At 43.0% G+C, this 24420-nt stretch overlaps 1 protein-coding gene across 3 annotated transcripts in view; it reads left to right on the top strand.

Annotated features, from left to right (window-relative positions):
• Positions 1-12488: 12488 nt before the first annotated feature.
• TSPAN2 (tetraspanin 2) overlaps positions 12489-24420 on the top strand; it is a 60922-nt gene continuing 48990 nt past the window's right edge. For 2 of the 3 annotated variants that reach the window (XM_059136569.1, XM_059136568.1), the window contains exon 1: positions 13131-13287. In XM_059136569.1, the coding sequence (XP_058992552.1) occupies positions 13219-13287 (69 nt within the window). In that variant the 5' untranslated portion in view covers positions 13131-13218. Of the gene's footprint in view, positions 12592-13130; positions 13288-24420 lie in introns of those variants that run through there. The other variant, XM_059136570.1, reaches the window with a different exon arrangement.

The following is a 24420-nucleotide window of genomic DNA, read 5'->3' as shown; positions in this document are numbered from 1 at the left end:
TCCTGGGATTGAGTCCTGCATTGGTCTCATTTTTGTCTCTTCCTTACTCTCATGCTTTCTCTCTCAAATAAAAAAATAAAATCTTAAAAAAAAAAAAAAGTTATGATAGAGGCACGCCAGTCTTCTTTTTCCAGCAGTAGGGCAGACTCGATATACCAAACTACTTTCTCTATTGAAACTGAAACACTGGATAAAATACATGAGCATCTTTTTAAAAACACATTGCTTAGCTAGCACAAAGGCCAAAGTGAACCGAAAGCAAGAATCCTGGGAATGAAAGGCCACCTCCGGACCTAAGTTTCTGTTTCAACAGCTGCAGAGTCTTGCGGTTCATCGAGTGAAGTGTGAAATCCTACAAAGGTCAAGAGTCATTTAGGAACCCCTTGCTAAACCTGGTATCCCTGCCCAAGGGCTATACTCTCAAGGTAGGAATAGAGAGGAAATAAACCCGTCATAAGAAAGGGGGCAACAAGGAAATGGACATGTCATGATCTTGAAGTTGACAGGGGCGGGGGGGGGGTGGCGTGGGCGGAGGGGTTTCATGTGAAACCTCCCCTGAGAACCTGTAAAGCCAGCCTTGAAATAATACTCTGTGGTATTACCTTCAGATGACTGATCTGCAAAAATCCAAGTAAATCCTCTCCAGAGAAACAAAACCTCAACTCAGGATACAAAGCATTTCCAAATTTTCCAGGGAAAAATTAGGAAGAAAAGAGAAAGAAATCACACATTTCACAAGGAAACAAGATGTTAAGATCAACAAGGCAGAAAGTTCCACAGGCAGCAAAATTAGATCTCAGAGAGCTCAAGGGTTGAGATTAGGCAATCTAGAAAGTCAGCTTTTCCTACACCATCCTTGCCTGATTTCTCCATCTCCAAATGTAGACCTCTGTCAGCTTCCGTCTCTCCACACCTGCCTATTTCTTCCTGACACTCTGCTTTTACTGCTTCTTCAACCTGTGTTTCTCCACAGACACCTTCCCAAAGCACCAAGAACATGTCCAAAACTTTCCATTCAGGAAAGAAAGAAAGAAAAGGAAATTTGCTCCGCCCACCCATCTTGCTCTACCACTCTTACAGCTGGGCTTCCCAAAGAGTGGCGACAGTGGACCCCCCCCCCCCCCACTGTCCATTCACCACTAAACTGCAGCCTAGCCTCCACCCCCACCTCCACTCTTCTGAATTAACCCTTACCCCAGATTCCTGAGTGACCAGAGCACCGAATCCAGTCAAATCTTATCTCACCTGATTCTGCTAAGGTTCTGTGTTCTGTCGATTCCTCCCATTCCGAAACTTCTCCCCCACCTTCTCCCCTACCACCTCTATGACATTACTTTCTTCTGATTTTGCTCTTACATCTCTGGTCATTTCCAACCAGTCTCCTTTAAGTATTATGTCTCCTCTGCCCACTTCTTACAATGTAGTTGTTTTAAAGTTTCCATTCTCAACACTTTTCACATCCTCCCTGGCCATGTCATCCACTCTCATGGCTTAAAGCAGCCGTCCCATCTCTGGGGCATGCGTAACCTGGCAAAGTAAGAAATCTTTCCAGAGGGCACTCCAACATGAATACTTTCAAGAGAATCTGTTTCCAAGTCCTCCACTGCCATGTGTACTCCTTCCTAGAGTCAATCTGCCTGAGAATATGCCTGAGATCAAGCTGTCTTCCTTCACAAGCTCTTTCTCACTCATCCTAAATCTGAGAAGGGTACATCTCTTCAGAGTTTACAGAAAAGTCTCTGTATTTTTACAGAAAAATCCCAGCGACTTGAAAAACTACTCTCGGAGAAAACAGTCTGATGGTTGCTAGAGGGGAAGGGGAGAGGGATGGGCAAAATGGGTGAAGGGGAGTGTAGCGTGGGGGTGAAAAGAGATACAGGCCTCCAGTTATGGAATGAATACGTCACGGGCATGAAAGGCACAGCATAAGGAATATAACCAACGGTACTGTGATAGCCTTGGATGGGGACAGATGGCAGCTACACTTGCGGTGAGCATAGCATACATGTATAGACTTGTCAAATCACTCTGCTGTACAGCTGAAAGCAATGTAATATTGTGTGTCAACTATATTTCAATAAAAAAAATTGCCATAGACATTGCAACTACCTACAATGACTATAATATAGGGAATGACTATAATATGGGTAATAAATGCTCTTGTAAGTTAGAAGAGTTCCAACTCTGCTTTCAGTAAAATTGAAGAAAGACCAAATGGAGGTGTCAGCTTATTGATCATTTGATGATAGTTTTTGATGAGATATCCATATGTGAATTGGGTTCATAATTTCGAAGGGGTTCAAAGAACTGATTGGCATTGCTCTAACAACTTCTTCCACCCTCATCTGCTTACTTATCTCAACAACGTTTCTCAGCGTTAATATCAAAGCAGTGAAAAATATTAAGGGAACTTATGCAGAGCCATGTATTGTTCTAACAATAAGGAATATTCATCCATGGATACATGAAGTAGAATAAAAAAGTCTCAGGCCCACCAAACTCATTAAGAGATGCAGTTCCAGTAATATTTTACTTTTATGTTTAATAATTGTGTATTTAAGCTATATTGTTATTTTAACCAGTAATCAATTTTATACCAAGAATAATTTTAATGATAGTTCAAGCTAGAATAAATTAATGAACACTTAGAGCATTAGGGTCTTAGGAGGCAAAACTTCTTCTAATAAACATATTTTTAAAATAAAATAAACGTATAATAAGGGGAGAGCAAGAGGGTGGAGGGGTAGAAAACCTAAATTTCGTCTGGTCCCAGGAGTTCAGCTAGATGGTTATCAGACCATTCTGAACACCTGCAAACTCAACAGGAGATCAAAGAGAAGAGGAGCAATTCAAGGAACAGAAAATCAACCACTTTTTGGAAGGTAGGACGTGTGGAGACGTGAATGTGAGGTACAGGGAAAGAGACTGTGGGGGGAGGGGGCCAGGTCCCAGCAGGTGGTAGAGCAGCAGATCACAAAATCGGAACTTTTAGAAGTGGCTCCACTGAGGGATGTTGTTCCCAGGTATCAGAGCAGGGAAGCCGGCTGCAGAAAAAGAGCCGAGGAAGGGGCTCTCTCCACTCGGGGTTACCTTAAACCATGATCCGAGGCACGGTCAGACCACCGTTCTTCAGACAGGGACCCCACAAGCAGCAGAGTCAGGAAGACACCTTCCTTCCCAGGGAGAAGTAGCATGGGAGTGGCAGGAGTCAGGGGGCATCGAAGACTCCAAATAGGCCATATGCCAGAGACAGAAATGCTCAGTCACAGACCAGGTGAGCTCCGAGCATGGCCAGAGACCAGGGAGATAGGAGGGATTGACTGCTTTTCTCTGAGGGTGCACTGAGGCACAGGGCCCCAAGCTCTCCGCTCCTCCAGCCTGGAGATTGGGAGGCCGCCATTTTCATTCCCATCCTTCAGAGCTCTACGGAAAGCATCGGGGACAAAAGCCCCTGAGAGCAAACCTGAGCAGATTATTTAGCCCTGCCTCTGGTAAGGGCGGTGCAATTCCTCCTTCGGCAAAGACACTTGAGAATCACTGCAACAGGCCCCTCCTGAAGAAGATCAGCAAAAACATCCAGTAAAGACCAAGTTCACCAATCAATGAGAACTGCAAAACTTCAGAGCTAAGGGAAAGCAACATGTAGAATTCATGGCTTCTTCTTCATGATTCTTTAGTCGCTCAAAGTTAGATTGTTTAAATTTTATTTTTTTCTTATTCTATTTTTTAAAAATTTTCCCCTTTCCCATTTGAACCTATTTTAACTATTTTATCCTATCACTACCTTTTAAAAAAATCTATTTAAATTTTCATTGTTATAGTCATATTCTATCCCTCCATTGTATTTAACTGTATTTTTTGTATACATAGAAGTTTTCCTTTCTTTAAAATTTTGGGATACAGATCAAAATATACCCTAAATCTAGCATATGGCTTTGTTCTTATCTCTAGCCTGATCACATTATCTCCCTTTTTTTCTTTTTTCAATCACCTTCTTATCAATTCCTTTTTTAAAATCTTTTTAAAATTTCACTTTACAGTCATATTCCATCCCTCCATCATATTTACCCTTAGTTGTGTGTGTATGTGTGTGTGTGTGTGTTTTTCTTTCTTTAAAAATTTGGGAGACAGTTTTTTCTAACAGACTAAAATGCACTCAAATCAAGTGTATGGCTCTGTTCTATTCACCAGTCTAATCATCTCTAGTAAAAGAAAGCTGTGGTGGCAATCCTTATATCAGATAAATAAGATTTTAAGCCAAAGGCTATAATGAGAGATGAGGAAGGACATAATATCATACTTAAATGGTTTGTCCAACAAGAAGATCTGACAATTTTAAATATTTATTCCCCTAAGGTGGAGCAGCCAATTATATAAACCAACTAATAACAAAATCAAAGAAACACATTGACAATAATACAAGAATAGTATGGGACTTTAACACCCTCCTCACTGAAATGGACAGAACATCTAAGCAAAAGATCAACAAGGAAATAAAGGCATTAAATGAAACACTGGACTAGAAGGACGTCACAGATATATTCAGAACCCAAAGCAACAGAATAGACATTCTTCTCTAGTGCACGTGGAACATTCTCCAGAATAGGTCACATCATGGGTCACAAATCAGGTCTCAACCGGTACCAAAAGATTGGGATCATTCCCTTAATATTTTCAGACCAAAATGCTTTGAAATTAGAACTCAAATCAACCACAAGAGAAAAATTGGAAAGAACTCAAATATATGGAGACCAAAGAGAATCCTACTAAAGAATGAATGGGTCAATAAGGAAATTAAAGAAGAATTTAAAAAATTCATGGGAACAAATGAAAATGAAAAAACAACTGCTCAAAATCTTTGGGACACAGCAAAGGTGGTCCTGAGAGGAAAGTATATAGCTATACAAGCCTTTCTCAAGAAACAAGAAAGGTCTCAAATAAAATACACAACCTAACCCTACACCTACAGGACCTGGAGAAAGAACAACAAAAAAAGCCTAAACCCAGAAGGAGAAGAGAAATAATAAAGATCAGAGTAAAATCCAATGAAATAGAAACCAAAAGAACAGTAGAACAAATCAAGGAAATCAGGAGCTGGTTCTTTGAAATGATTAATAGGATTGATAAACCCCTGACCAGACTTATCAAAAAGAAAAGATAAAGGACCCAAATTAATTAAATCATGAATAAAAGAGGAGAGATCACAACCAACACCAAAGAAATATAAACAATTACATGAGCATACTATGAGAAACTACACACTAGCAAATTTGACAGTCTGGAAGAAATGGATGCATTCCTAGAGACATATAAACTACCAAAACTGAACCAGGAAAATAGAAAACCTGAACAGACCTATAACCAGTAAGGAAATTGAAGCAGTCATATAAAGTATCCCAACAAACAAGAGCCCAGGGCCAGACGGCTTTCCAGGGGAATTCTACCAAATGTTTAAAGAAGAATTAATACCTATTCTCCTGAAACTGTTCCAAAAAATGGAAATGGAAGGAAAACTTCCAAACTCGTTTTATGAGGCCAGCATCACCTTGATCCCAAAACCAAAGACTCCATCAAAAAGGAGAATTACAAACCAATATCCTTAATGAACATGGATGCAAAAATTCTCACCAAAATACTAGCCAATAGGATCCAACAGTACATTAAGAGGATTATTCACCACAACCAAGTTGTATTTATTCCTGGGCTGCAAGGTTGGTTCAACATCTGCAAATCAATCAATGTGATATAATACATTAGTAAAAGAGAGAACAAGAACCATATGATACTCTCAATAGACACTGAAAAAGCATTTGACAAAGGACAGCATCCTTTCTTGATCAAAACTCTTCACAATTTAGGGACAGAGGATACATACCTCAATATCATCAAAGCTATCTATGAAAAACCCACAGCAAATATCATCCTCAATGGGGGAAAACTGAGAGCTTTTCCCTAAGGTCAGGAACATAGCAGGGCTGTCCACTATTACCACTGCTACTCAACATAGTCCTAGAAGTCCTGGCCTCAGCAATCAAACAACAACAAGAAATAAAAGGCATCCAAATTGGCAAAGAAGAAGTCAAACTTTCGTTCTTTGCAGATGATATGATTCTTTACATAGAAAACCCAAAAGACTCCACTCCAAAAAAGCTAGAACTCATAGAGGAATTCAGTAAAGTGTCAGGATATAAAATCAATGCACAGAAACCAGTTGCATTTCTGTACACCAACACAAGACAGAGGAAAGAGAAATTAAGGAGTCAATCCCATTTACAGTTGCACCCAAAACCATAAGATAGGCAGGAATAAATCTAACCAAAGAGGCAAAGAATCTGTACTCAGAAAACTGTATAGTTGTCATGAAAGAAATTGAGGAAGACACAAAGAAATGGAAAAACATTCCATGCTCATGGACTGGGAGAACAAATACTGTGAAAATGTCTGTACTACCTAAAGCAAACTACACATTTAATGCAATCCCTATCAATATACCATCAATTTTTTCAAAGAAATGGAACAAACAATCCTAAAGTTTATATGGCTCCAGAAAAGACCCTGAATAGCCAGAGGAATGTTGAAAAAGAAAGCCAAAGTTGGCAGCATTTCAATTCCAGACTTCAAGCTCTATTACAAAGCTGTCATCATCAAGACAGTATGGTACTGGCACAAAACAGACACCTAGATCAATATAACAGAACAGAGAGCCCAGAAATAGACCCTCAACTCTATGGTCAACTAATTTTCAACAAAGCAGGAAAAACTGTCCAGTGGAAAAAAGACAGCCTCTTCAACAAATGGTGTTGGGAAAATTGGACAGCCACGTGCAGAAGAATGAACCTGGACCACTTCCTTACACCACACACAAAAATATACTCAAAATGGATGAAACACCTCAATGTGAGGCAGGAATCCATCAGAATCCTTGAGGAGAACACAGGCAGCAGCCTCTTTGACCTCAGGCACAGCAACTTCTTCCTAGAAACATGGCCAAGGGCAGGGGAAGCAAGGGTAAAAGGGAAGTATTGGGACTTCATCAAGATCAAAAGCTTTTGCACAGCAAAGGGAACAGTCCACAAGACCAAAAGACACCTGACAGAATGGGAGAAGGTATTTGCAAATGACATATCAGATAAAGAGCTAGTATCCAAAATCTATAAAGAACTTATCAAACTCAACATCCGGGGAACAAATAATCCAATCAAGGAATGGGCAGAAGACATGAATAGACATTTCTGCAAAGACGACATCCAGATGGCCAACAGAGACATTAAAATTGCTCAATATCAGGAGATACAAATCAAAACCACAGTGAGGAACCACCTCACACCAGTCAGAATGGCTAAAGTTAACCAGTCAAGAAACAACAGATGTTGGCAAGGATGCAGAGAAGGGGAACCCTACCACAGTGTTGGTGGGACTGCAAGCTGGTCCAGCCACCCTAGAAAATAGTATGGGAGTTCCTCAAAAAGTTGGAAGTAGAGCTACCCTATGCCCCAGCAATGACACTACCAGGTATTTACCCTAAAGATACAAATGTAGTGATCCAAAGTGGCACGTGTACCCAAATGTTTATAGCAGCAATGTACACAGTAGCCAAACTATGGAAAGAAACTGGATGTCCATCAACAGATGATATGGATAAAGAATATGTGGTATATATGTACAATGGAATGCTATGCAGTCAAAAAAAAAAAAAAACACAAACCTTGCCATTTGCAAAGATGTGGATGGAACTAGGGCATATTATGCTAAGTGAAATAAGTCAATCAGAGAAAGACAGTTATTATATAATCTCCCTGATATGAGGAATTTAAGAGGCAGGGCAGGAGGTTGTGGGGTTAATGGAGGGAAAAATCAAACAAGATGGGACCAGAGAGGGAGACAAACCATGAGAGACTCTTAATCTCAGAAAACAAACTGAGGGTTTCTGGAGGGACTGTGGGTGTGAGAGTTGGGGTGGTTGGGTGATGGACATTGGGGAGGATATGTGCTATGGTGAGCGCTGTAAATTGTGAAAGAATGATGATTCACAGACCTGTAACACTGGAACAAGTAATACATTATATGTTAATAAAAAAATAAAAAATAAAAATAAACAGATAATAATATTTGTTCACGCAAGTATAAAGATTCAAGAGAAATGTTTCAAGCATAAAAATTACTTTAGGATTACATTTCATGGAAAAGATGGAATGGAAATACAAGTTCAAGGAGAAAAAAAAAGATGTCAAATTTTCACTCAGGTAAAGAGGCGTTTATTCAGACTTTTTCATGTGGCTAATGAATATGTACAAATAACAAATTATGTTGTACACTTGAAACTCATATAATGTGCATCCGTTGCACCTCAATAAAAAATTATTTGAGTTAAGTTTCTCATCAATGAGAAATATTTAAAAATTGAGAGCTCGCCATCTACAAGCAGTGATCAAAAATTTCCTGTTGTCATTTCAAGCACTAAACCTGATACATAAAAACAAATGGATAATGGTAGGTAGCAGATCACACTGACACTAAATTTCTCCTGGGTGCTTTAAAATGAGGAACATGACCATTTTTTTTAATGTCAATATTTAAAATACATTAGAATCAACATCTTTTGCAAACTTAAAATTAAAGAATTTTGGGGCGCCTGGGTGGCTCAGTGGGTTGGGCCGCTGCCTTCGGCTCAGGTCATGATCTCAGGGTCCTGGGATCAAGTCCCGCATCAGGCTGTCTGCTCAGCAGGGAGCCTGCTTCCTCCTCTCTCTCTCTCTCTCTCTGCCTGCCTCTCTGCCTACTTGTGATCTCTCTGTCAAAAAAATAAATAAAATCTTTAAAGAATTTTGTATGTCAGTTGAAAAATACATGAGGGTAAATACTGTACAATTTCACTTTTATGATGTTACAGAACAGGGAGAATTAATTATGAAAAAAATCAGAACAGTGTTTGGTGCTATAGATGGTGGTATAGACTGACTGTAAAAAGGTTCAAGCGAACTTTCTAGGGTGATAGCAATGTTCTATACCTTAACAGAGTTTGAGGTTAGAAAGGCAAAAGTGTTTGTCAAAAATCATCAAATGGTGTACTTAAGATGTCTAAATTTCACTAAGGTAAATTTTACCTCAAGAAAAAAAGAAAAACTATAAACAAATATATGAACTCTAGTTCACGTTATGCATGCTGAGAAATTTAGGGGTGAAATGTATTGGTGTCAAGAATTTATTTGGAAATGTATAAATAATAAGATTGACAAATGGACAGATAGAACTAAAACAAAATGTTTATAGTGGAATCTAGGTGGTGTGTATATGTAGTTCACTGCTCAATTTCAACTTTTCTGTTTGTTTGAAGATATTCACAACAGGGGCACCTGGGTGGCTCAGTGGGTTAAAGCCTCTGCCTTCAGCTCAGGTCATGATCCCAGGGTTCTGGGATCCAGCTCCGCATTGAGCTCTCTGCTCAGCAGGGAGCCTGCTTCCTCCTCTCTCTCTGCCTGCCTCTCTGCCTACTTGTGATCTCTGTCAAATAAATAAATAGAATCTAAAAAAAAAAAAAGAAAAAGAAAAAATATTCACACAAAATATTGGGGAACGTGTACAAATAAATTTTTTTTCATAATTCTTTAAGGCATATATGGGTAAAAATTTGAAGACCATTGGTTTCTGTCATCACCATTTGTTAATGAATCTTTTTTTTTTTTTTTTAAGATTTTTTTTTTTTTTGACAGGCAGAGATTACAAGCAGGCTGAGAGGCAGGCAGAGAGAGAGGAGGGAGCAGGCTCCCAGCTGAGCAGAGAGCCCGATGCGGGACTCGATCCCAGGACCCTGGGATCATGACCTGAGCCGAAGGCAGAGGCTTTAACCCACTGAGCCACCCAGGCACCCCTGTTAATAAATCTTTAACTTAAACTTACAGCCCAAACCTCTCTCCAGAATCTCAGTCATCTGTCTCCTGGAATGCTCCATCTGGATTTCCCATCAGTTCTAAAACTCAACAAATCCAAACATGAATTTATTGTCTTCCTGTGTCAGTTAGAAATACCATCAGCTACAAGTAACAGAATAGAACAAACAAAACAAGGGTGATTTGTCTTACATAACAAGAGATCTGGAAGTAGGTGGCTGCTGGTGTTGGTTCATCTTCTGGCTAAGAGGTCTACCATTCCCTTGGCCTTCCCTCATAGTCACAAAGTGTTCTGCATCTCCAGACATCATGTCTGAGTTCAAGATAGGAAAAGGGGGAAGGAAGCAATGCCAGTGACAACTGAACTTTTATCAACACAGCTTCAGATTTTCCAGAAGCCTCCCAGCGGACTTCCCCATAAATCCCATTAATCAGACTGCAAAGGAAACCAGGAGGCAAGTACTTAACTTCCTTATCCTCTAAATTGGATGTAGGATTGGGTGATGGGTGAACATGCCAACAGTATCTGTAACATTCTTCCCAACCCGCTCCACCTCCTATACCCCTCATCTGTGTTTACAATCCCAGGACCTGACTAGTCACCCAAGTAAGGAACCCCAGGAGTTATCCTTAGCTCTCTTTCCCCTCTACTCCTCATATCCACTGCTTGGATCTTTTCTCAGTCTTTGAATCTCTCTCACATCTGAGCCTCCTTCCCATACCCGCTGCCACTGTCTTGGTTCATGTTCTCATTTCCTCTCTGAACTGCTCTAACAGTCTCTTAGTCTCAAGTCTTAACTTCAAACCATCCTCCATGTGGCCCCAGCTTGACCATTCTAAAAACAGACCTCTAACCATCTTATCCCCTGCCTAGATCTTGTCTGTGGCTTTGCCTAACACCTAGTTTAAAGGCTAACTTCCTTAGGATGTTATGTAACGTAGTCCTGCAGTTTTCTTAATAACATACTCCTGAAACTGCCTTGTCAGAGTGCCCCAGGCCTGTCAAGGATCAGTTCCCTTAAGATACAACTTCCTAGAGGGAGGAGCTGGGGAAGTCGATACTCAAAATCCAAACCTGTTGTGCTAGGCAGACAGCCATCTGTCTTTAATACATTTGTGCTAAAACTGTAGTATGAAAGAACAATAGGTTTACATATTATAATAAGGGATCTGTTCCCAGAGACTAGAGAATATATCATCTCTAAATGTTATTTTGTCTTGGAGACATAAATTTAACAATGTATTTAAAGGTTAATGTCATTGTTGTTCATTCAGTTCAGAGACTTACTGAATCCCCTCTATGTATTAGACACTATACTTTAGTTCTTTTCCTTTATAATAGAACAGAGATGACAGATCTAGAACAGTGTTCGATTGAAGCTATCTGCCACTTTCTGCATACCTAATGACTTCCATCTTTTTCTCTATTGCACTATTTAAGACTTATTCGTATCACCAGCATCAGCACTTTCATGTTTCTGTCTTCTACTCATTTTCATAAATAAAATTCATTAGATATTCAAACATATGTCTAAAAGCAGAGATGGAGGTAAAGATGGCAGCATGGTAAAAACTGGTTGATTTTTTTTTTTTAAGATTTTGTTTATTTATTTGGCAGAGAGAGAGAACACAAGCAGAGGGAGCAGCAGGCAGAGGCAGAGGGAGAAGCAGGCTCCCCACTAAGCAGGGGGCCCAAGGTGGGGCCTGATCCCCCGAGCGGAAGACAAACACTTAACCAACTGAGCCATCCAATCCAGGCACCCCAAAACTCACTGATTGATAGAATGCCATGTGATAATAGTTAAGCTTTCTAGAGCACTTATTCTGTGCCAGGCACCCTTCAAGGCACTCTACAAATAGGAACTCCTTGATCTTCACAACTCTATGAAGTAGGTACCATGATCTCCACGTGGCAGATGAGGAAACTGTGGCGCAAAGGTAGTTTTGCACCTTTGTCGATGAAAGCTATGCCCAACACCTCCCAGACTCACCTCCTGTCTGCTTCACTTGAGTTAACTACATTTCTCCTAGTTCCAGGTGGTGGTCTGTGGTCTCTCCAGCGCTATGCTTCTGAACATGCTGTCCCTTCTGTCCCGACTGCTTGTCCTCTGTGCCCATTCCTGGAGACCAAGTGAGGCCCACGCTTCTCAGTGAAGTCTCCTCTGTCTGGTGAGGTGTGGTCAGGCTGTGGGGGCCAGCACCTTGCCCAGCGTCCTCATCCTGCTCTATTTACGTGCTTACAGCTCTCTCTCCCACCAGAAATGATGCTGCCAGGCCTGGCTGTCTCCTCGTGCTGGAGTCCCTGGGGCTTGCTACTATGCCCGGCCTGGAATCAGCACTTAAAGGCTTGCTGAAGTGATGCATAGCATCCCTGGATTTTACACTCTGTTGTCGCCCCCACGCCGTCTGGCACCACATATTGCAGACACTTAGTCAATGGGGAGCGGGAGCCTGGTTTCCCAGCCAGCAGCCTAACTTAATGAAACAGAGCAAAACAAAACCCGCCCCCTTTCCTCCCATCTCCACATCACAATAATCCCCGAGGATCTGAACTCCTTTCCAAGCCCTCCCATCAGTCGAATGGGAGGAAGTCGAGGGAAGTCCCTGACTCCCCTCCGCTGGCTAGCCGGAGCAGGGTGGGGAGCAGCCGTCAGGGCGCAGAGTAGCCTCATCCCGCGCCTTCTGCCAGTTCTTGCCTATTAAGGTAAGATTTCTCGGCGGAGGGACCGGCGGAGGGTCCCCCAGAAGGGAACTCGCGGCCTGTGAGCTCGCCCGGAGCCAGGGGAGCACAGACCCCGTCCGGGTGCCCCGCGACGGGTACTGCCAGCTTGAGGGCAGCCCCGGATCCTACTGTGCTCTTCTACCCGAGGCCACCTTCCTAGGTTTCCTTAGCCATTGGGGCCATGCCCTCATTCTCCACCGCCACCGCAGGCCTCAAATGAGTCTCTGCACAGGGCGCTGATTAAATGGGTCTCGGGTCCCCAGCGGACGCTCCTTCCCGGCAGATGCCCGCAGAAGCACCGAGGCCGCTGCGCCCGCGGGGCCCGGCACCGGCAGAACGCACCCGGCGTTACCCGGGCAGAGCCGGGGACGCGACCTTCCGGCCGCCAGATCTCCGCCCTCTCTGCGCTCCCACCCCACGCCAGACTCTCGGGGTCCTCCCGGGCCGCCTCCCGCCCAGCGCCCGGCTCGGGCCCCGCCCCTCATCCCCGCCCCCCGAAGGCCCCGCCCACGGCCCCTCGCGCTCCGCCCCCTCCCCGCCGGCTCCCGCCGCTCCCGGCGCTCCGAGCGCGGGCCTGGGGACACAGGATCCCGCCGCCGGGGCCGCAGCATGGGGCGCTTCCGCGGGGGTCTGCGGTGCATCAAGTACCTGCTGCTGGGCTTCAACCTGCTCTTCTGGGTGAGACCCGGAGCTGGGCAGGCCGGGCAGGGGAGGAGCCGGGCGGGGGCGCGGGGCCGGGGTCCCCGGGAAGCTGGCCGCTGCCGCGTCCGAGCCGGGCTCCACGAGGCTGGGTGTTCAAAAAGGCTGAGGTGAGGAAGAGGCAGACAAAGAGGGAGGGGAGGGATAGCGGGAGGGATGGAGGGAGAGAAAGCAGAGGGAGGGAGAGATTGAGCAACAAGAAACGGTGAGAAGCGGGTTGGGGGGGTGGGGGACACCTTGTGGCTTTTCCCTTTGAGGAAGCTCTGCCCCAGCTGGTGACTCCAGGTGCGGGGACACCAGCCCCTCGTCACCTCACCTCCTGAGGAGTCGGCTCCCCACCTGGCCTCCGGGGCACTCACCCCTTGTCTCTCTGCCCTTCCGCTGCAACCAGGGCCTGGCCAGGGCGCTGGGAGAGAAACCCCTGTGCGGGTGCGGGGGCTGCCAGGGGTGGTGCCCCAAAGCGCGTGTGTGGAGACACCACCTGGCGGTGATGGTTTTGTTTGAGGAAATTGGGGGTAGGAGTGAAAATGGTGGGAGGGGGGCAGCCGTCGTGCTTATTCTGGGTGTTAGAGGAGGGTACCTGGCTGCGAGGAGGTGGTAATACTCTTCCCTGAAGCGAACGGACAGAAGAGAGGGGCTTCCAAAGGGCAACAGCATCTCCCAACAGCCCCTAGCCCACAGCCTCTGCTAAATACCACAGATGATCTCATTCAACTTCGCCCTGAACCAACATTCCCCGATTAGTGGTTCACAGAGAGATGGGGCCATGCCCCTTGTCTCCCATATTATTGGGACAAGGTTAGGGCCAGACCATCCCTATACTCCTTACCTTGTCTCAGGCTCTGGAGGACTGCAAAAATTATCTTGTCTTATTATTATTCCTCTTGGGCTTTCTGAAGAAACTGTCCGTCAGTCAGTCCCTGAGGGAAAATATAAATATTGTTTTGGGTTCTTAATGCTAGTGGGGAACTGCAGCGGCCTTGGTGCTCAGAAGCAACTAGGAGAGGGGAGGGTGGTGATTGTCCTATCTGCTCCAGGGAGTTTGTCTTCCCATGACTGAAACTAATTAATTATTGAATGATGGGCTTTGCTTGTGTCTGTCAACCCATTAGCCCAGATGCCTGGGTGACTCCAGCAACTCTAACCTCTCATAAGACAACTTGCCATGCTCTGCATCCTTCAGCAGGGGAAGGTATGAAGGAGGCACCCCAAAGACGGCCCCTGAATTTTAAAAACACACATGGTTTTTGTACACCGGGCATTTACACTCAGCATACTACAGGGAGGGACATTTCTAAAGGTCCTTTATGTTGGCTTAATTTAAAAAGCTGTTAATTATAGATGTCATGCTTCAGTGACACCCTTCGCTCTCACTGCTTACAAATTCAAAACAAGTTTTCTCTCAGCCTCAGAAGGACTTCTCAGGCGGGGCTCAGTGCTTATTGAGTGCCTGATGCTGTGCCAGCCTTTCCAGGGATCATAGGAAGCATTTATTGAATGTTTTCAGTGTGTCAGGGACAGTGCTAAGCACACAGCATTCATTATTATACTCAATCCTGACGGCGATGCTCATGTATATAATATTCTTATCACCATTTTTACTCATGAGGAAACAGAGGCGCACACATAGATTGACTTGCCCAAGGTCACATAGCCAATGTGTGGCAAAAGTGGGACTCTGACTCAGCCTCTGTGGTTCTAAGCACTGTGGCACATTATACTCTTAAGCGGTGGTTCTCAGAGGGTGGTTCCTGGACTAGCAGCATCAGCATCTCCTGGGAACTTGTCGGAAATGTACATTCACTGCTCCATCTAGGCCAGCAGAAGCAGGAACTCGGGGAGGGACCCAGTAGTCTATGTTTGCAAGCCTTCTAGATAATTCTGATGCTTTCTTAAGCTTGAGAACCAATGTTAAACGATTATTAAATAAATAGTATAAAGATAATTTATAACATGTAAATATAAATCAGTATATATAATTTATAAATATAAAATGCTACTCTCTAAGCTGCCAATGTTGCTAAGGAAACAAGTCCAATGTATATAGAACAAAAAGTTAAGTATATAATCAAGCGACAAATGTCACACTTCTGGCCATACATAGTAAAGAAGGTAAGCAGGAACAAAGCAATGTTTGAGCATTTGCCATGTGTTAGCCACTGGGGTTAGACATGACCTTTTATATATAGGATCTAATTAAGAAGAAAGGTGGGTGCCTGGGTGGCTCAGTAAGTTAAGTGCCTGACTCTCTTGATTTTTGGACTCAGGTCATGATCTGAGAGTGGTGAGATGGAGCCCCACATTTGGGCTCAGCGCTCAGGGAGGCATCTGCCTGAGATTCTCTCTCCCTCTCTCTCTGGCACTCCCCCTTGCTCGCTCTCTCTCTCTCTCTCTCTGAAATAAATCTTAAAAAAAAAAGTTCAGAGAAAGGATTGCAGCAACAGTGAGGAGTCAGGGCAGTTGTCCTGAAAAATAGGTGTTTAAGCTGGACCTGGACCTCAGAGGACTGGTAGAATGAAGTGGGCAAGGCAAGGGGGGTGACATGCCACCTACCAGCAGAGGAATAGCACAAGGCTGAGTGTGACTACCATCTGACAAAAGGGTCAGGCTTGAGGGCAGAGATCCCAAGCAGGGTGTGTTTGAGTAAGTTATTCTTCTAGGTATGTTTGCTTATCTATACAATTAGGGTAATAGGGTTTTCAGGAGGATTAAAACAAAATGGTGTGAAGTGCCTGACCTCATCTTCTTATGAACCTAGTACATAGTGCTCAAAAAACATTATTTATTTGTGCCTGTTATTATGTTATTAGTGCCTGCACGTAGGAGCATCTTAAAACTTAACTCTCTTTCCTGAGTCCCTTAATTTGGGCTAATAGTATCTATGTTCGCCAAATGACTTGGAGCTTGTCTTTGTTGTAGGGTGACTACACATTATCCTCTCAATTTGTACTTGTGAATTTTCTCCACTTGAACTTGGAATGCTTTGAGAGCAGGCTTCTTTTTGGTTTTTTTTTTTCTTTTTTTCTTTCTTCCTCTTATGTTCACAGTTATATCTCCAGGGCCTAGAACAGAGCCCAGCACACAGGAGGCATTCAGTAAGTATCTGTAGAATGAATGAATGAATCTGCAGCTTAGAGCACTTGGTACCAACGGCCTTCCCAACTTGCACTGATAATCAATGATCTGAAAGATTGATCTACCTCTCCCTGTACATTACCTGTTGATCTGTCCTTTGTTTGCACAGACTGAACCCAGGAGGGGTTATGGAGGCTTTCCCGAGTCTTAGACATGCACCATCATAGGGTAAGGGCCAACTGAAACCGATACATCATCATTTAGGGGAAAGTGATTATTGGGGATAAATTATCTAGATATCTGCCTTCACTGTAACTGAGGGAACCTGATTCCAGGAGAAGCCCCACCCTAGTTTCTGAAGTTGTTTTTCCTGATTGGAGGGGTTTGTGGGAAGTTTGTGGAAGGGCAGAGGGTGGGGGCTGGTTTTCCTCAAAGACTCAGCTTTAGCTGTGACTTCACGTGTCTTATTCACGCACCCCTTGGCATGCTTGGGTGCCTGCCCTTCTGAGCTATAAGGTCCCCCTCTTTGACCGCACTCTCTTTTCCTATCAGGAATTCACTAGAAGGCAGGCAAGGAGGTGGGGGGCGGGTGTGTTCTATGATCTGCAATTTGACAAATCGATTTGCAGGCTCCTCTGGCAGCTTGGTTTAAGTAAGTTTCCCTAGACTATGCTCCTGATTTTATAAACATTCAGCTAGATCCTGCCAGAGCCGGCACAGCTCTGCCATCCCAGGGCCGCCAACTGTATTCACCACTACATTTTTAAAAACAAAAGTAGAGCCTGGTCATGAACCCCACTAAATTCATTTCTGTTATCATGATTGATGTCTAACATGGAACCCCTCCCACCATCTGTCATGTCTAAATTCGGACACTATAATCAGAAGCACGGCATAGGCCCATGCCTCTCACTGGAATCACCTTTATTTTTTTTTTCCTCCGTTGCATAGCAATATAAATAAAACACTACAGTCCACCAAGCCGCATATGTTGGTTTCAAGAAAAACTTGGGCACTGTTTATTCCTTGCTTTATTGTTGTACGCTCAGCGTTTTCCTATCATTGTGCAGTACTGAGCAGCTCGTGTTAGCGACCGACAGGAAGCAGGACTGTTCACATGCCATATATGGCTTGTCTGAACTTGCTTTCCTTTCCTTCTCACCAGCATTCATGCAGCTCTGGGGGTTTGGTCAATGACGCCTAACGGGTGCTGTTAGGAATGATCGTGTCCCACCAGCCCGGGAGTGAAAGATGTTTGATGCTACTGGGTCCCAGGTTGCCTCCTCCTCTTCCTCAAACTTGTTTCAAACAGTAATTTCAGAGCTAACACCCCTGTCAGGAATACTGGTTTAAACAAAAACGTTCCTGAAGAAAGTATTCTTTGGGGTCTACCCAAAAGCTAGACCACCCCAGAAGGCAGATAGGAATTTCCTTGGTCTTCTTGTAGGATAGTCTTCCTTTCTGATTTCTCTCAAGGTGGGAAGACAGCAGGAGAGGCCATCCTCCCCTGACGTGGACGAGAAAGGCCTGGTGTGACTGGAAGGGGCAAAGTGTCTGTGATAGGGACCAGTGTGCAAAGGCTTGAGGGAGAGTGTCAGCAGTCCACAGACCTCGAACAGGTCCAGGCAGGATGGCCATTCAAAGCCAGGGACTCAAAGACAGGAAGGTGGATGCTGGCCTCACACTGCCTGGGTTGACTCTTGCTTGTATTATTTACTAATATATTTATTTATATTATTTACTAATATATTTACTAATATATTTACTATATAATACTTGGGCACACTGTTTAGCCTATTTGAGCCTCAGTTTTCTCATCTGGAAAATGGACATAATTAAGTACCAACATCAACCTGTGATTTTTTAGTGCAGATAAAATCGGTTAATACCTGTCAAGTAGTAAGTAGTGTGGTCTGCGTGCATAGTTAATACTCAGTAATGTAAGATAGTAGTAGTAGTTATATTTAAGCACTGGAAACACAAGTAGAAACCAGAATCCAAGAGGTTCATAAAAGTAAAAAGAAACAGCAAATAAGCATCCAAGGTCCAACCAACCAAGAAAAAGAGCAAGAGCTCCATAGATTCTCAAAAGCATGGAATGCAAAGGAGAGATTTCCTTCTCTGCAGGCACTTAGGAAACCTATACTGATGACCTAGTGTGTGCCCAGCACCCTGCCAGGTGTCTGGGCATTCAAAAATGATGAAGACTCAGTCCTTGATTTTGAGACACTCGGGCGTCTATTTACTCCTCCACTTTGCCTTTGAGTAGTTTATCTCCTCTCTAGTGTCTTTGTTTCCTGAGGCAGTGGCTGTCTCTTGCCAAAGAGGAGGGATCCTCCTCCTCTCAGCCCTCAGCACCTAGCAGAGGTTCCAGCTCACAGGATTGTGGGCATCGATGCCCACACAGGCACTGCTCTTTGCTCCCTGCCCTGACCCTCTGCTACCAAAGGGAAGCCTTGGAAGGCACAGGAAAACCTTGGGGATTGGTACCGTCTGATTTTAGTATGTACGCAAATCATCTGAGGATCTTGTCCAAATATATATTCTGTTCTACTGGTCTTTTTTTTTTTTTTTTAAGACTTATTTGTTTATTTATTTCAGAGAGAGAGAGAGAGAGAGAGAGACATGCACATGTGTTCATGAGCATGCAAGCGGGGAGGGGCAGACGGAAAGGCAGACAGAGAATCCAAGCACACTCTCTGCTAAGTACAGGCACTGAGCTCAATCCCAGGACCCTGGCATCATGACCTAAGCTGAAATTAAGACCCTGAGGTCATGACCTGAGCTGAAATCAAGAGCCCAACTCTTAACTGACTGAGCCACCCAGACACCCCAGTAGGTCGGGATTTCTAACAAGCCTCCAGGTGATGCTAATGCTGCTGGTCTAAGGAATACACTCTGAAAACCAGTGGTAAAGACCTACTGGTGGCTCACATTTCTGAATGGGGCAGAGAGGACCCTACGTCTTGGCTTCCTTATGGCACTTCTCTCTCTTTCTTTCTCTTTTTTAAATCAACACATAATCTATTATTTGCTTCAGGGATACAAGTCTGTGAAATATCAGTCCTACACAAGTCACAGCATTCACCATAGCACATACCCTCCCCTATGTCCGTCACCCAGCCACTCTATCCCTCCCCCATGCCCCAGCAGCCCTCAATTTTTTTCCTGAGATTAAGAGTCTCTTATGGTTTGTCTCCTTCCCTGGTCCCATCTTGCTTCATTTTTTCCTGAGATTAAGAGTCTCTTATGGTTTGTCTCCTTCCCTGGTCCCATCTTGCTTCATTTTTTCCCTCCATTCTCCCCACGATCCCCCACCCTGCCTCTTAAATTCCTCATATCAGAGAGATCATATGATAATTGTCTTTCTCTGATTTATATATTTCGCTTAACATAATACACTCTAGTTCCTTCCGCGTCATTGCAAATGGCAAGATTTTGGGTGGGGGGGTTGATGTGTGCATATTATTCCATTTTATATATATATATATAATATATATATATTTTTTTATATTTTATATTTTATATTCATATATATATATATATATATCACCTTTTCTTTATCCATATCATCTTTTGATGGACATCCAGGTTCTTTCCATAGTTTGGCTATTGTGGACATTGTTATAAATATTCGGGTGTGGGTATCCCTTTGGATCACTATATTTGTATCTTAAGGGTAAATACCCAGTAGTGAGACTGCTGGGTCATAGGGTAGCTTTATTTTCAACTTTTTGAGGAACCTCCATGCTGTTTTCCAGAGTGGCTGCATGAGCTTGCATTCCCTCCAACAGAGTAGGAGGGTTCCCATTTCTCAGCATCCTTGCCAACATCTGTCATTTCCTGACTGGTTAACTTTAGCCATTATGATTGATGTGTGGTGGTACCTCACTGTGATTTTGATTTGTATCTCCCTGATGTCGAGTGATGTTGAACACTTTTTCATGTGTCTGGTGGCCATTTGGAGGTCTTCTTTGCAGGAAGTCTGTTCATGTCTTCTGCCCATTCCTTGATTGGATTATTTGTTCTCTGGGTGTTGAGTTTGATAAGTTCTTTATAGATTTTGGATACTGGCCCTTTATCTGATATGTCATTTGCAAATACCTTCTCCCATTCTGTCAGGTGTCTTTTGGTCTTGTGGACTGTTTCCTTTGCTGTGCAAAAGCTTTTGATCTTGATGAAATCCCAATACTTCCCTTTTGCCCTTGCTTCCCCTGCCCTTGGCCATGTTTCTAGGAAGAAGTTGCTGTGCCTGAGGTCAAAGAGGCTGCTGCCTGTGTTCTCCTCAAGGATTCTGATGGATTCCTGCCTCACATTGAGGTGTTTCATCCATTTTGAGTATATTTTTGTGTGTGGTGTAAGGAAGTGGTCCAGGTTCATTCTTCTGCATGTGGCTGTCCAATTTTCCCAACACCTTTTTTTTTTTAGATTTTATTTATTTATTTGACAGAGAGAGAGAAAGAGATCACAAGTAGGCAGAGAGGCAGGCAGAGAAAGAGAAGGAAGCAGGCTCCCCGCTGAGCAGAGAGCCCGACACAGGGCTCGATTCCAGGACCCTGGGACCATGACCCGAGCCGAAGGCAGAGGCTTTAACCTGCTGAGCCACCCAGGTGCCCCTCCAACACCATTTGTTGAAGAGACTGTCTTTTTTCCCCTGGACAGTCTTTCCTGCTTTGTTGAAAATTAGTTGACCATAGAGTTGAGGGTCTATTTCTGGGCTCTCTACTCTGTTCCATTGATCTATTTGTCTGTTTTGTGTCAGTATCACACTGTCTTGATGATGACAGCTTTGTAATAGAGCTTGAAGTCTGGAATTGAAATGTTGCCAACTTTGGCTTTCTTTTTCAACATTCCTCTGGCTATTCGGGGTCTTTTCTGGAGCCATATAAACTTTAGGATTGTTTGTTCCATTTCTTTGAAAAAATTGATGGTATTTTGATAGGGATTGCATTAAATGTGTAGATTGCTTTAGGTAGCACAGACATTTTCACAGTATTTGTCCTCCCAGTCCATGAGCATGGAATGTTTTTCCATTTCTTTGTGTCTTCCTCAATTTCTTTTATGACTACTTTGCAGTTTTCTGAGTACAGATTCTTTACCTCTTTGGTTAGATTTATTCCTGCCTATCTTACGGTTTTGGGTGCAACTGTAAATGGGATTGACTCCTTAATTTCTCTTTTGTCTTGTTGTTGTTGTATAGAAATGCAACTGGTTTCTGTGCATTGATTTTATATCCTGACACTTTACTGAATTCCTCTATGAGTTCTAGCTTTTTTGGAGTGGAGTCTTTTGGGTTTTCTATGTAAAGAATCATATCATCTGCAAAGAACGAAAGTTTGACTTCTTCTTTGCCAGTTTGGATGCCTTTTATTTCTTGTTGTTGTTTGATTGCTGAGGCCAGGACTTCTAGGACTATGTGAGTAGCAGTAGTGATAGTGGACAGCCCTGCTATGTTCCTGACCTTAGGGAAAAGCTCTCAGTTTTCCCCCATTGAGAATGATATTCAGTGTGGGTTTTTCATAGATGGCTTCTATGACATCGAGGTATGTACCCTCTATCCCTACACTGTAAAGAGTTTTGATCAAGAAAGGATGCATAGGGGAGCCTGGGTGGCTCAGTGGGTTAAAGCCTCTGCCATTGGCTCGGGTCATGATCCCAAGGTCCTCTGCTCAGCAGGGAGCCTGCTTCCTCCTTTTCTCTGCCTGCCTCTCTGCCTACTTGTGATCTCTGTCTGTCAAATAAATAAATAAAATCTTTAAAAAAAATTTTTTTAAAAGAAAGGATGCTGTACTTTGTGAAATGCTTTTTCAGTGTCTATTGAGAGTATCATATGGTTCTTGTTCTCTCTTTTACTAACATATTGTATCACATTGATTGATCTGCCGATGTTGAACCAACCTTGCAGCCCAGGAATAAATACAACTTGGTTGTGGTGAATAATCCTCTTAATGTACTGTTGGATCCTATTGGCTAGTATTTTGGTGAGAATTTTTGCATCCATGTTCATTAAGGATATTGGTTTGTAATTCTCCTTTTTGATGGAGTCTTTGGTTTTGGGATCAAGGTGATGCTGGCCTCATAAAACGAGTTTGGAAGTTTTCCTTCCATTTCCATTTTTTGGAACAGTTTCAGGAGAATAGGTATTAATTCTTCTTTAAACATTTGGTAGAATTCCCCTGGAAAGCCGTCTGGCCCTGGGCTCTTGTTTGTTGGGATACTTTATATGACTGCTTCAATTTCCTTACTGGTTATAGGTCTGTTCAGGTTTTCTATTTTCCTGGTTCAGTTTTGGTAGTTTATATGTCTCTAGGAATGCATCCATTTCTTCCAGACTGTCAAATTTGCTAGTGTGTAGTTTCTCATAGTATGCTCATGTAATTGTTTATATTTCTTTGGTGTTGGTTGTGATCTCTCCTCTTTCATTCATGATTTTTTTTTTAAGTTTTTATTTATTTATTTGATAGACAGAGGTCACAAGTAGGCAGAGAGGGATGCAGAGAGAGGGGGGAAGCAGGGTCCCGCTGAGCAGAGAGCCTGATACAGGGCTCAATCCCAGGACCCTGGGATCATGACCTGAGCCGAAGGCAGAGGCTTTAACCCACTGAGCCACCCAGGCACCCCTCATCATGATTTTACTAATTTGGGTCCTTTATCTTTTCTTTTTGATAAGTCTGGTCAGGGGTTTATCAATCCCATTAATTGCTTCAAAGAACTAGTTCCTGGTTTTGTTGATCTGTTTTGTTCTCTGGTTTCTATTTCATTGATTTCTGCTCTGATCTTTATTATTTCTCTTCTCCTGCTGGGTTTAGGCTTTCTTTGCTGTTCTTTCTCCAGCTCCTTTAGGTATAGGATTATGTTGTATATTTGAGACCTTTCTTGTTTCTTGAGAAAAGCTTGTATTGCTATTTACTGTCCTCTCAGGACCACCTTTGCTGTGTCCCAAAGATTTTGAGCAATTGTATTTTCATTTTCATTTGTTTCCATGAATTTTTTCAATTCTTTAATTTCCTGATTGACCCATTCATTCTTTAGTACTCTTTAGTCTCCATGTATTTGAGTTCTTTCCAACTTTCCTCTAGTTTCAAAGCACTTTGGTCTGAAAATATGCAGGGAATGATCCCAATCTTTTGATACCAGTTGAGACCTGATTTGTGACCCATGATGTGACCTATTCTGGAGAATGTTCCACATGCACTAGAGAAGAATGTGATTCTGTTGCTTTGAGATGGAATGTTCTGAATATATCTGTGATGTTCATCTGGTCCAATGTTTCATTTAAAGACTTTATTTCCTTCTTGATCTTTTACTTTGATGATCTATCCATTTCAGTGAGGAGGGTGTTAAAGTCCCATACTATTATTGTATTATTGTCGATGTGTGTCTTTGATTTTGTTATTAATTGGTTTACATAATTGACTGCTCCCATGTTAGGGGCATAGATATTTACAATGGTTAGATCTTCTTGTTGGACAGACCCTTAAAGTATTATATGGTGTCCTTCCTCATCTCTTATTATAGTCTTTGGCTTAAAATCTAATTTATCTGATATAAGGATTGCCACCCTAGCTTACTCTTGATGTCCATTAGCATGGTAAATTGTTTTCCACCCCCTGACTTGAAATGTGGAGGTGTCTTTTGATCTAAAATGAGTCTTTTGCAGACAGCAGATGGATAGGTTTTGGTTTTTTATCCATTTTGATACCTTGTGTCTTTTGGTTGGGGCATTTTTCCCATTTACATTCAGGGTAACTATTGAAAGATACAACTTTAGTGCTATTGTATTACCTGTGACTGTTACTGTATATTGTCTCTGTTCCTTTCTGGTCTGTTACTTTTAGGCTCTCTTTTTGCGTAGAGGACCAGTTTCAGTATTTCCTATAGGGCTAGTTTGGTGTTTGCAAATTCTTTTAGTTTCTGTTTGTCCTGGAAGGTTTTTATCTCTCCTTCTATTTTCAATGACAGCCTAGCTGGATATAGTATTTTTGGCTGCATATTTTTCTTGTTTAGTGCTCTGAATATATCATGCCAGTCCTTTCT

This window comes from Mustela lutreola, chromosome 10, assembly GCF_030435805.1.
Source record: "Mustela lutreola isolate mMusLut2 chromosome 10, mMusLut2.pri, whole genome shotgun sequence".
Lineage (NCBI taxonomy): Eukaryota > Metazoa > Chordata > Mammalia > Carnivora > Mustelidae > Mustela > Mustela lutreola.
Note: the sequence above shows the minus strand (reverse complement) of the source record. Positions and strands in the feature narration are given on the sequence as shown.